General features: G+C 46.2%; 1 protein-coding gene across 1 annotated transcript in view; it reads left to right on the top strand.

Annotated features, from left to right (window-relative positions):
• LOC103363892 (glucosidase 2 subunit beta-like) overlaps positions 1-13,274 on the top strand; it is a gene marked incomplete at its 3' end in the record, with an annotated part of 100,363 nt that extends 87,089 nt beyond the window's left edge. The window contains exons 11-12 of the mRNA XM_008290844.1: positions 10,784-10,853; positions 13,185-13,274. Coding sequence (XP_008289066.1) covers positions 10,784-10,853; positions 13,185-13,274 — 160 coding nt within the window. The remainder of the gene's footprint in view (positions 1-10,783; positions 10,854-13,184) is intronic.
• Positions 13,275-13,665: the final 391 nt, after the last annotated feature.

The following is a 13,665-nucleotide window of genomic DNA, read 5'->3' as shown; positions in this document are numbered from 1 at the left end:
ATGAGGAGCTATGAGGAGCTATTAGGAGATTTAAGGAGCTGTAGGGATCTGTGCTGCTATAAGAAGCTCTGAGGATCTATGAGGAGCTATAAGGAGCTGTACAGAGCTATGAGGAGCTCTGTGCTATAAGAAGATATAAGGATCTCTGCTGCTCTGAGGAGCTCTGAGGATCTCTGCTTGAGGCCACAGTGACTTCTCCTGCAGTGGATCTGCAGCCGTTGCGTGACGACTTGACTCACACTTGTCGTCCGTCCCTCTTCCTCTTTCCCCCTGATTACACCGATGCAGCGCAGAGATACATGTCGGACCACACATGCGCTGACGCCGGGCCTCGGGGAGGACCGGAGGTCAGCGGCCCGCCTCCTCCTCCTCCTCCTCCACTGGGATTGCTCAGCAGCGCCCTCGCTCTGCTGACGGCGGCGCTGCTTCGATTAGACGCTCGAGTGCTGCTCCGTTTAGTCCAACAACAGCTGCTGCCTCTCCAAACCAGCCACTTTCCAGAAAAACATCTCCGGGGCGTCTTAATGCCCCCCACGTCCAGCAGAAGCCCCCAGCAGCTCCTCCCCCGCCCCTCCACGGCCGCCTCTGTCACCGGCGCTCTTTGTTGTTGCCCCGGCCCAGTGTGTCAGCACGTCTGCCTCCTCTCTCCCGGCTTGTGTTGGGCTGATTTGTCTGACATGTCCTGAAAAGGCCCCATTTGGGGAGACATTAGCATAGCGGCGCTCAGAGTGCAGTTGTGTCGACAGAAATTACTTTCTGCGGAGAAGCAGGACGGGCGGAGTTCACGCAGAGGGCGCTCGCTGTGGCGCTGGACCGGCCAGAACCCAGACACCAGCTCCTACCTGACCTCCTCAGGATCAGATGTTCAGGCGCTGTTGTGCTAATCTGGACATGATCCGGCTGATTTAGGAAACTTAACGAACAACAAACCCTCTTATTGCTTTATGTTACTTATTATATATAGACTCAACCAGCTGTGGGTGAAGTTCCCATCTGACCTCAGAATCAGGTGATTTTTTATGCATAATAAAGTCATACAAAGTTTTACCTTCATGTTATGAATACTTACAGGCTCTTATAGTACATATAGGAGACTCCAGATTTGCTTCTTCCAGCATTTTTGTGATTTCATAGCTTCATACGTAAACGAGATAGAAACTAAACTAAACCATCCAGGTGTCACTATTTAAACACTGAAGCTTGTTTTTGTTTCCAGCATGATTTTCCCTCTGTATAAATTTAGGCATCAATATTATGGGATGTATTGTAGCTTCTGCAGGTTAAAGTTTACGACACAGAGTCATAGAAACAGTCATTGGTACCCTGGATGTGTTTGTCCAAAATGTGTCAGGATTTCACCCTAAATGCTAAAAATAAAATTGTCAAATGCATCTAAATTTCCACTATAAACTGTCTAAAACCATTTTAAGAACAACTGTGTACCTAAAAGCTTTTCCAAATTTAATAAATCCTCGTCTAGATCGCCCCAGAAACCTTCCAAAGTGACTCTATTTGTCCAAAATCTTACACAAATAACTTAAAGCTTTTCTAAAACGGCTCAAACTTTGTCCAAAATGTGTCCAAAATAAGTTTTTTTAAAAAGCCAAAATGACTAAAACAGTTCAAACATGATCTAAAATGACAAAAAAAAAAAACCAACTTGTTGCACCTTTTTTTTTTATGGGATGTATCACATTGTGAATAGTCAGACTGCATCAGTGCATTCTGGGTAAACTCTCCAGGCTTGTGTGAGATGGTGGTTGGTCAGAACCAGTTCTAGTCCAAAAATCAGCTGATTCAAATGATCAGGATGGTTATCAGGCTTCTGCAGAGCTTGATGATGAGATGATCATTTGAATCAGGTGTGTTGGAAGAAGGACACACGTAAAACATGCAGGATTGCGGCCCTCGAGGACCAGGATTGGACACCCCTGCTCCAGACCCTCTTTAATCAGTGTCTTTGTGTTGCTGGTGTGTCTCCGGCTGAGCGAGGCCGAGCTTTCCGGGTTCCTGTCCAGGCAGCACTCTGCTCGGTGTTGACTGCCGACCGCTGCTGCTGCTGCTTCGGCCTGTTGGCTGCTTTGTGCTTCCTCATGTGTTTCTAGCTGAGCACGGTGCTAACGCTGCTGGTTTGGGCCCACATGTGGTCTGAACCGCCCGGTCGCTGCTTCACTGCAGGCAGAACCGACGTCGGCCTCCGATTATCAGCTGCTAACTGCCACCACGGATGGAGGAACCTTTTTTACACCCCGGCTCATGTCGTACCAGTTAAACGTGCATCAGGAAGCAGGTTTGTTGTTGCTTTAGCTCGTATATTCATTCACTGAGGAGCTGTGAGGATGTTCTCTGGTGTTCTGACTCAGTAGAGCTTCACTGCAGGTCAGGACGGCGACATTTTCCATCTTTAACCGAGTTAAATTCACAGAATGCTCAAACTAATACGTTATTTGTGCTGTCACTCTTATTAATGCACACTCCTTTCTATAACCAACACTAAGCTGAGCTCGTGGTTACTTTGGTTGGTTGATACCAGGCATAAATAATAGATTCTCATTAAATACGATGCTTGTTATTGTTTTTTTTAAGTCGTAGAAGTTGGTGAGCTGATGGGTTTATACTGTTTGCTGTCTTAATTTGGCATGCAGATCCTATATTATCTTGTTTTTAATCATTTTCTAACTGATAATCGACACGAATTGAGCAACAGATTTCGTCAACAGACATGATTTAGGCTGCAAAGGTGACAAAAAACATTGTTGTGGTCGATCCTTGCTTCTCCTTAACACATGATCTCTCTCTGGAGGTCCTTAACCTCCACATAAGCCTTTCTCATGGTGCCTGTTGCTAGCTAAGCAGTGCTTGCTTTTTGCTAACGAGGAACTGCCTGTAGCCAAAGTAAACAACTTGAATCGGATCCCTGATGAACGTTCAGTTGCTGCTAACTAGCTAGCCTCGGCCCATCCTGTCTCGTGTTTCCTACCTGTTAGTCGTCCAGGTTGTTCTTGATGCTTCTCCAGTCAGATGGACTCCAGTTACGCCATGTTGGGCTGCAGATGGCGACTGGTATGGAAACATGAGTTAGGTAGTGGTTAGCTGGTTAGCAACAAATTGTCTGTGAAGATTCTCAGTCCTCCAGGTCATGGTTGTTCTGGTAGTTTAGTCGTAGCAGCTGGACTGATGAAACTTTGGCCTCCAATTTCGTGTTAGAGGAGATAATCTTCAGGTCAGGTGGTTGAATTGTGCTGCTGGAACCCAGATGTTCACGTTATCCAACATCGTCAAATTAAATTATTCCAACAACAGGAAGAGTCGGTGATGTTTGCAGACAGCAGCTCGTCCAACATACATTAACATTCGTCAAACCACCATTACCACCTGATTCTCCTCCTTTAAAGAGCCCTGCACGCTCATCATCGCTACATTTCACCTCTCTAAATAATTACCACCTCTCTGATTACACACTGCAGCATATCTATTAAATATACGTACATTATATACATAGTTTACGTCGTTTGAATGGCCCACATGGACACACTCGTTAGTGTAATTTCAGTGCTGGAACCTGCGAGCGTTGACTGCAGGTAAAAGGCCTGCGGTGACATCGTCGGTGCAGCTGTGTGATCCGGGGTGTTGTTTCAGCCACTTGTTGGGATGCTGCTGCTGCTGCTGTAAGCGCTGCAAACATATTAGCTGTGTACATATGGACGCTGTGCAGCGGGGTTAACTTTGATCTAATTTAGCGAGTTTGCATCTAAAGATAGTTAAAAATAGACGCATTGCACGGACTTGATAACCATCTGCAGGGCGAGGGAGGACTTTAAGACAGATATGGGGATATTTAATCTAATGAAGGACTGTTGTCTGGAACGCTGAAGCGACTCCTCCAACAACAACAACAACAGTCTGCTGCTAAACTTAAAGTTGCTTCGTAGGTATTTAACAAGCGTCTCGTTTTAGACATGCGAGCATAGCAGCTCTCCGCATAAATTGCACTCCTACACCTCCGTCTCCCACATGCCGACGCTTCGCCACGTCCCTCAGTCCACATTGGAGTGACCAGGGAGCCTTTTCCAAGCCAATGCATCTCAGCACTCAACAAATGAATTGGCATGTGAGGCGGCGGAGCGTCAGCGCATAAGAGAGCGCTGGGATCGGCGCTCTGGCAGGTTGCAAACCTTTGGCGAGGGCCGGTGTTAATTAAAGGCTCCGTTCAGCACTTTCCGAATTAGATGTGAAATGTTAAACAGGAGGGGGTTGGCCATTAGCGTGGTCCTGGGCGAGGCCTCCGACCCCGGCCCAGGGCGACACGGCGTCCTTCACACGTAATTGTGCAGACCTTGAGTGGTGGATGGACAGGAGGAGCTGAGGGGGAGTGGAGCCTCCTCCCTCGCTATAGGACGCGCGCTTCTTCCATTAAGAGCTTGAAACGATTCGCCTCTCGCCCTCCTTCACCCGGTGCCTCCATAGCCACGGGAGGAATGTATCGGATCACAACCGGCGCACGGCTACACCAAATTAGCTCATTTTCACTTATCAAATGTTGGAAGTGTGATTTGAGCGGCTGCCAGCTTTCTGTCTCTTATGTTGTCTGAAATAGATTTTTTTTTTCCTCCTCGCCGGCTCCTGAAGCTAACCGCGTTTGGCACCATACCAAGATGATCCCAGATAAAGATATTTTATGAGAATACTCTCCAGTGTGCAGCCCCAGTTATGTCGAGAGCTCTCTTTTGTCTGCGCCTGCTTGTCCATCACGCGTTTTGCTCGGCTTCCTGCATCTTCTCGCGTCTACGTCACTCCAGTAAACATTCAAACTCCCTCGGAGCTTGTTTAAAATTCCGGCTTTTGATAAAGGTGAACGATGCACTTAACTTGGCGTGCGCTGAATGAGCAACCCGTCATTACCGGGTCTTGAATATTCCCACAGCTGCACGGCCACCTACCGAGCGCCTTTCCTCAGCAGACGGTGATTATCGCTCGCAAAACCATCAAACGGGAGCATGTTGATTTGTACATGAGAGTCGCATGCTTCCTGCTATTACAGTATGTTGCGAGATGACAGCGTTGCCCCGGAAGGGGACCAAGTCATGAGCAGAGGAGACGCAGAAGTAGGTCAGCTCCTAGGCGTTTGTTACATCATACATATTCATAAACAGCACCCAGTTGTTGCAGAGTGAACTCGCTCCGCACAGACTGTTTATTCTGTTCACTGGGCCTCCCGTTTAAATGTTAAACAGCGATTACGCATCGTGATGATAGCGTGAGCAGCAGGGCCTGACGTGCGCCTCGGTGCCACGCCGTGAAACACCATCATGTCGGCGTCACACATTCGGCGTGTAAGTGTGGCTTTAAAACAGCTGCTGTTGCACTTTTTAGGCGAAGATAATTGTGCGTTAAATGTAGACGCAGTCAGCTAGACGCAGCAGCTTAGCCGATTAGCTTAGATGCCGTTAATAATAATTTAACCAATTAAAGCAGAAGATGAAGGACGCGCAGAAAATGCCTTGTAGATGTAGTACCAGGTTGTGCCACTAGGTGGAGTCTTACCGTTTAACACTGTAGTGACCTGAGGAGGCCGTCATGTTAGCAAGCAGAGAGCAATGTGAGAGTTTAGCTAGCAATGACAAAGATTTCCGTCATAGTTAATGACCTCAAACCAGAGCTCACGTACTTAAGATGAGCGACCAAGACGTCCTCGCAGTGGAAAATAGCTCCATCATTTTCTGGAATTGCGTCCGATGTTGACGGTTGCTTAAGAAAATTGTACAAATGCTGCAAACATGGGACTCTAGCGTAGCTCCTTTCAAAGCTGCTGTGGTTTTACAGGTGATTATTTATGAGGCGTGAACTCTGTAAAACCACAACCTGATATTTTTAAACTTGTAGCTTCTGTATGTATTCAACCATGTGTTAACTACTGAACTATGGAGGCAGGTTTGTCTGATATGTTTACCTTGTTTTTTACGCCTTATGCTAAGCTAACTGGGCTACAGAGACGATTTCTGAACTAAAACACTTTAGTTCTAGTTTTAAAATCAGCGTCTTTGCCAAAAATCTTTTTTCTTTAGGTCTTTGTCTTTATAACCAAATTAAATCTATGAGCAATTCTATTTATGTCATTTTTTTTGTGTTTATCTGTCTTATTTTTTGATTAATACAGTTTTATTACGGCTTCTCAGAACCCAAAAACATATTGAAGTTGCTGAATCGTGTTGAAACCAGGATTATTTCATGGTTATTCACTGCTATGAAACAGCAATTCTGACATTTTTTCTTGACAAATCACCTAAATTATTCATTTTTCTAGTCGCCTGATTGATCAGCGACTATAACTGCGCTAACTTTAGCAGCCATGCGTGACGTTATTCTTTAACCTGCGAGGCCTGACTGATCGATCCTGTCAGGTCGATGCCAGCGCGACGGAAACTCGGCTACGTTCGCCGTTATCTCCTTAAAAAAAAACGTGACGCGTTACGCTTACGTCTATTCTAATCGCCGAGCCGCAGCGCGTGTGGTCGCTTTATATAATTTGATATAATGACAGCTGGGCAGTGAATGGATCCATTCTTAATTTCAGAACATGCTGAAATGTTTGCGCTTGTCCTTCAACCGCTGTGGAGGAAAAAAAAAAAAAAAAAGAGGAGTTGCAGGAGAGTGTGGGAGAATGAATACAAACTGAGTCAGTCACAAGGCTATGAATTGCACTGATAGTTCAAAACATGATGCTATTTCTGCCAGCTACTGTTATTCACTCAGCCCTAATACAATCAGACACTCCAACACAACGATTATGCAGGGGGCGAGATTGACCTCTCCTCAACTCCCAGCAGCCTGCGCTTCGCTCTCAGAACCGTTTGTCAGATTTGGGCAGATAAATAAGAAAACGGAAACTCTGCGTTGCAATTAAACCTCACGGCTGCGTTGTGGCGGTTCAAGATCAGGAATGTAATTTTGGTGTTGATTCGGTCTCTTTTCCCGTCATTACCTTTGCTGAACGGGTTTCGATAGCGTCGCCGCCTTAAAGACGAGTAATTTGCACCTCTTGGCGGTGGCGTCTGAAGCCAGCGGGTGGTCCGAAACCGGCTGACAGTAGCCTGAAAGGCCCCTCGTTCGTCGTCACAACCTGCCATAAACATTTCATTACAGGAATCCTCAACCTATATTTTAGTTCCTCCCCACTCTGCAGTCAGAACGAGTTCGTCAGTCGAGGAGAGAGGCTGAGGAAGTGCAGAGAGAGGGAGGTGAGGGTGACAGGGAGACTCTGAGGAGCTCATGCTGAAAATATTGAAGCCGAGGAGAATGTTAAAGTCAAAAACAGGGAGGTGGGGAGGGGAGAGAAAAAAAAAAGAGGAAAGGGTGGATGATAGATGGCGGTGAGTAAAAGAGGTTATAAGAGAAGGAGAATCAACGTGGAAGCTGGAGCGCGCTGCCAGTCTTTATTTTAAAGAGCAGACAACAAAGCCGACTCCTACATGCGCCCGTTAGTCCACATAATCTAGCTGAAGGTGTCTGAAGCTGGCGCGAGTGCCGGGTTCAGGGGTGGCCTCACTGCATTGGCTTTGTTTTGTTAGGCATGGCCGCGGTGCACACGGCGCCGGCTCTCGGGCTTCTTTTCTTAGAGCTGCAGAAGAATCGCCGTGTCTATTGATCCGCTCGCATGTAAACAGAGCATCTCCGGTCTCTGGCTCAAGGTATGTATACACGGGAGACTTCCAGCAGAAGATGGCATGTACTATACAGTGTATTCCTCCTCTTCTATTTTCGGCCTCTGCGATTTAACAAACCCTCCTGATAGATCGCTCCCGGTGAAGTACAGTACACTTCCTGAAGAGGAGAGTGTCGTCCGCCGGTCAGTTTAGCTCCGACGTCAAATCATCTGTCCCACATTTTCCATATGGATGCACTAAAAATGCGCTTAATCAAGGGTTTTTTTTGCCCGAGTCATTTAATATTTAGCATCTGCCCATACCGAGTCCCAACCAGATGCAGTTTTCGTTGGTAAATCACACTTTCCAAGTCGATAAAAACGATTAAAATCAATCTAGTGTACATGCTTGACGAGCGCATTATGAACTTATTTCTGCGTCCAAAGTGTTGCTCAATGCTACGTAAGCATTCATGAACCCTGTTGTAGAGCTCCAGTGGAACAAAAACGTGGTCTTGGGCTCAATGAGTGCATCAATGTTGGCAAGCAGAGAGCATCGTGGGGGTTTAGATCGTAGCGGGAAACATGAAAACGATCTACGTGGCGCCTGATGACGTCCAGCCAGAGCTCAATGGGATTTAAAGAAGCTGGAATCAACAACGGCGTTCCTATGTCATCGAACTACCTTAGTGGCTTGTATCGTGTTTGTTGACTGCTGAGTTTGTTGTTGGTTAATTGATTATTGATTAGACACAACTGGTGGCTGTAATGCTGCATCATATAATACCATTAGCATTCGTCATGCGCTAATGTACAAGAAGGACTTTACTGTTGTTGTAACCCTAAGCATCTGCCCTTCAAAGATACTAATCTTCTAAATATTCGACCGATTAAAACCATATTAACCAATAAGACAAGAGACGTACATGTCAGAAAATGGATTGGCTGTATTAGCTAGTTTAGCTAACAACGGGCTAACACAACAAAGACTTCTGAGCAGAACTCTTGTTGAAGACCAACCAGGATTGACTACAGCATGGTTCCATTAGCCCGCGCTGCTGATTATTATAAGAATATTATCCAAATGGTACATCCTCAGCATGCTGCCATGATTCGGGCTCTCCTTTATGACGCCTGTGTGATGCTAACGAGGATTAGTTTGGATGATTAAAGAACAAAATCTGCTCTGAATCTTAAGACTACATAAGGACGTCTGATTATTACGTAACGACGGAGCAGATCGGCTAATTCACGACGTCCACCGACCACGCGACCCGTAGTCTAATCCTCGCAGTTATTAGACCAGAACCGTGAGGTCTTTTCGGTGCGTGCTGCGCGGCGGCCTCGGGTTACGTCGGGCCCGGCTGGTGCGGCTCGGCTCGGCTGGCCCTGTGTTCCCTGCTCCGGGTGCTTGTGCACGCCTGGCTGCTTCTCCCGGAGCCTTTCTTCTTCTCAGCCTCGCCACGTTCTCCGTGTACAACCGGGTCAAATGTCACCCGCTCGGGATCCTGCGTCTCCTTTTGTCATTGCTGAGCCCGGTGATTGGTGTGTGCGGCGCCGGAGAGAACGAGGACAGGAGAGGGAATGTGAGACGGGGCTGGAGAGAGCGCTCTTGTGTGAAAAGACTGATTTTGAGGGGTTTGGGGGTGGGTTAAGGAGAAATCTCCCCGTCTCGGAGCTTTAAAAATAGCCGCTGCAGAATGGAAAAAATCACTGCTTGCCTCTTGGACGTAGCACATCTGTATTAGGTTGGGCAAGAAATAGGTACTGGGGGAATTGTTGGGGGGGGTTCTTTATGGGCAACCAGCTGAGACCACATGCAAGGAACATGCTAATTGGTATTCAGGCCAGAGCTGTCACAGCTTCCCACGCAGCCCTTTGCACATTCTTTTCCGTTGCCACGGCGCCGGACGCCGCCGAGAGTTTCTTCGACGTCAGAGGCGAACCTGTCCACTTCCAGAAAGCCCGCTAACTCCGCCTGTCCGTCAGCACTCATCAGCTAAACCCGAGTCCTTTCAGCCTCTTTGCACATCTCGTTCCTGTCTGCCTTCAGGGTTCCGGCCGAGAGACGCCGAGGTCGACTCCCGAAATCCTCCTCCTGTGCTTTTGCTGCTCCTCCGTTAAATAGATGCACAAAGGATGAATCGGACGTCTTATTTTATAACAAAGAAACGTGTTGGAGCAAGTTTCTGTCACTGTTTTATTTACACTTGTAGTTGAAGTTGGCCTGATTTGTGGATGTTGTGACCATTTTCAAAACAACAAACAAACATCCACATGGGACTGAAACACTGTCCATGTCTAATTGCAGCATCGACTACTGCCATGTGAAGTAATGCAGCTTAACCCAAACATGCTACAACCTGCTTTACTGTTTCATATAAAAAAGTTTAAACATAATAAATGACTTGCAGAGAAGAACCTCACAGTGAATTATCACCTGACTGATGCATCTTAATCTCTTTCAAACCTTTTCTTTTAAACCCTTCTTCTAGAAACGAGGCTTTTGTTCGCTAAAAACCACCACGTTTGGGATCGTGTAGCATTTAGCCGCTAATGGGCCACGTACAGTTTGGTAGAAACCAAAGCAGAGTTGAGAGGGGAATGAATTTCTGTCTGAGCTTCTACTAAGTGGTCAGAAACATGATGTGTTAGCTAACGTGTCCACCATCATATGTGTTGTTTGAAACTTGCTGAGCCACGTTGGACAGACGCATCAACTGCTTTCATGATGCATGTTGTAATCTACAGCCTGCATCGTGCAGCATGCAGACACAGTGTTTACATCGTGCTGTCATTTGATGGTCTTTCCATCTGTCCTGTCATACATTAAACATACGAGTGCGACGACGAGGGAAACATATAATCTCTGCGGCCACCTCTGCTGCTCTCACACTCCCTCCGACTTATTTTCTCCCTCAGTCTGGGTTAACACAATTGTCAGTGTGAGGAGACTAATAAGCCTGCCTTTCGGCACTTACCACACCTGAAAATAGCATTTTTCTGTTTATACGCAGCCTTGCTCCTCTCACAGTCCTAGATATACCAGCCTATATCGAGAGCCCACTGTTTGGCAACACGCAGCTGCTGAGATGCAACAACTATGCATTGCTAATTTGTCTGACCTTTTGTTTTGTCTAGCTGCAGAGTGGGAGGCTACCAATCTGAAGAAGGTAGAAGAAGCCTACGAGACAGTCAACATGGAAATAAGGTAAGGGAAAAATAAAGAAGCAGAGGCATGGCTTGGCCTCCATTGTCACATGTTTGCAGCTCAATCCTCAACATTTTGCACTTCGCGTGGATGCAGCGTTTGCTTCTCACGTTGGTATTTAACCAGGCCTTAAAATAGACTCCATCCTTCTGTGCTAAAGTGGTATAGAAAGCTGCTGCACAGGAGCGACTCTGCACTGTGTGATACCTAATTCTAATGAAGGGAAAAACAAATTGGTTGCCTACTGTGTCTTCTTCCAACTTACTCTGAGCAGAAAAATGCCAACCTGGGTATGAGTTATCAACATTCTTTGACATTTTGAAAGGCACAAATTAGCGTGGCAAGCATCTTGTATTAATGAGCAGAGTGACCCCGTCAACAACAAATTACCCGCATACTTTATATTATTAGATTTCTGTCCAGAAAACATTTCAGCCTCAGAGAGATAAATATTAAGATGTTTGATTCTCTGGCATTCGTTTCGACCTTCGATTCATATTACAAACTCACACAAGGGGTGTCCTGTTCATGATCAGAATCGGCTTTAACCTGAGCCCAGTCCTTCATTTGCGTCGGTTGTCAAACTGGGGTAGAAAAGGGGCAATAATCAATAATAAATTCATTGGCCACACAAATTGAGTAGTCAGTGGACACATAACCTGGGCTACAAAGGCAGTTCTGTTATGCTAGTTTGATCTCAGTTTGTCCTGAACACATAAGCTCTGTCCGATGGGGATTAAGCATCACAGAAAGCTTTGTCGTTGTGCTCGTTGCTAGCTAAACCCCCACAATGCTCTGCGCTTGCTAACACAAAACTTGTCCCAGTTGATCTTAGCTTGTTTTAAACATATGGGTTCATTCTGGAGGTCATTAACGGCCACATGAATCTTTGACATGGTGGACAGTTACAAGCTAAAAACCCCCACAATGCTCTCTGCTTGCAAACATACACCTGGTGGTGCAACCAGGTACTACAGCTAATCAACAGCACATTTTCCAACATGCATGTAGAAAATATGGAGCTTGTGAACCCCCAGTGCATCTTCTCACAATAATTTACAGATGATGGCCTACTGAAGCTTCACAACAAGGTTTCTGACCAACTATGTCGCCCTCTGAAACAATTTGGATGCATTTTTTGTCCTGTCAAGCATATAGTGGATTGGTTTTAATATACTTGAAGTGTAGATTATCTAGATCACTGGTATCACCATGGGGACTTGGTGTCGCTAAATATTAAAAGACGTTGATTAAATAGGGGGCAAATAAACAACAACCTGATCATCCCGATCCTGCAACATTTTCACAACAGCTGAAAGAAAACACTGTTTGGATGTGGGTTCCTGCTCAACGCTGCCTTTCCGAGGTCCTGACAGAGCCAGTTTCTGCGGCCCTCGGGCCTACAAACCGTTCATTACAACATGGAGAAAGAAGGGCCGACTACAGAGATGGCACTTACCAAAAGGTCACGGTTTTTCTTCCCTCAGACAACAGGGAAACGAAGGAAAAGGAGCTGGCATGGCTTCACTCGCTCCATTTCTTCATTGCCCACCTTGCTTTAATTGCTCCTGGTCAAATTACTCACTATCATTTGTGTCGGAGCACAAGATATGGCTCTCCTCCCCCATGTTCCCTCTCCAGGCTTTATCAGCATGTAGATATTAGTGTGTTGGTGCATTTCTGTCTTCAATTATCCCTCCCGTTCCTCCTTATTAGTCCATACATTTTATGCTGTAAAGAGCAATTTCCACCAAAATTGACTCCGTGCATGAACGCCGCGACCCCTGCCCCGCCGAGAATCACATGCACACCCGGTTACGCAACCCCGCATCGCTTTTTTGACCCCGAATCATCCCCCTACACCACCCCGCCTTATCAACCTCGAGCGGAACAATCACCCTCCCTAAACATTTGTTAACCCCATTAGCAATTCTGGGTTATGAATATGGAAATGAGGGCCTGTGCGCTGTTAGAGATAGGGCTCACTTGCCTTATTTGCGATTAGTGAAGAAGAGCAGCCCTCACCGGCTCAGATAATTGGAGACGCTGCATAGAAATGGGCTTTAGAGGGCCACCTCATCAACACACTGGAGCCTCCAAGTCAGTCACTAACAGAAGCAAATAAAACTACACTGTCAGCACAGTTCTGAGTCACCCAGAAGTTAATAAAGCAGCTTGGTAGGTGGCGAAGAGCATATGTGCTCCGTTGTGCTGCACAGAACCAGAAAACCGACTGTTTAAAGCATCTCTTTGGTGGAACTTTTAAATATTAGCTAAAATAGTTGTGACTAAACTATGCTCCTAATCACTCGTGTGTTCTGGTTTCCTCAGTGATCTGCGGAAGAAGCTGGCCATAGACTACGGGACGGATTGGGAGTTTCTGTTTTTGAACAGCCAGTGTTACAAGCTCCAAGTATACGAGTAAGTACCGTCTGATTTTTACTTTTTTTTTTGTCATTAAGCGTCACGGGAAGCTTTGTCTTGGTGCCAGTTTCTAGCTAAACTCCAAAAATGGTGTCTACTTACCAAAAGCGAAACTCGTACTCCAAGTTACCACTAAGAAGCGCCACCTGGTGGAGCAAACAGGCACTGCAGCTGATCTATGATACACTTTCTGACATGCATGTAGAGAATACAGGTTTTTTTGTAGAGCTTGTGCACCCTACTATACATTTCAGGCAGCGTCCTAATAGATTTATAGGCTTATTTTGTCCGACACTGATGTGGAAACTAGTCCTCAAGTGCGTGGTTAACTACAAAACCACACTATAACGAGAGAAAACTACAATTTCAAGGCTGTGGCAGTCTTCTA

Source organism: Stegastes partitus, unplaced genomic scaffold, assembly GCF_000690725.1.
Source record: "Stegastes partitus isolate 25-593 unplaced genomic scaffold, Stegastes_partitus-1.0.2 Scaffold698, whole genome shotgun sequence".
In the NCBI taxonomy this organism is placed as follows: Eukaryota; Metazoa; Chordata; class Actinopteri; family Pomacentridae; genus Stegastes; species Stegastes partitus.
Note: the sequence above shows the minus strand (reverse complement) of the source record. Positions and strands in the feature narration are given on the sequence as shown.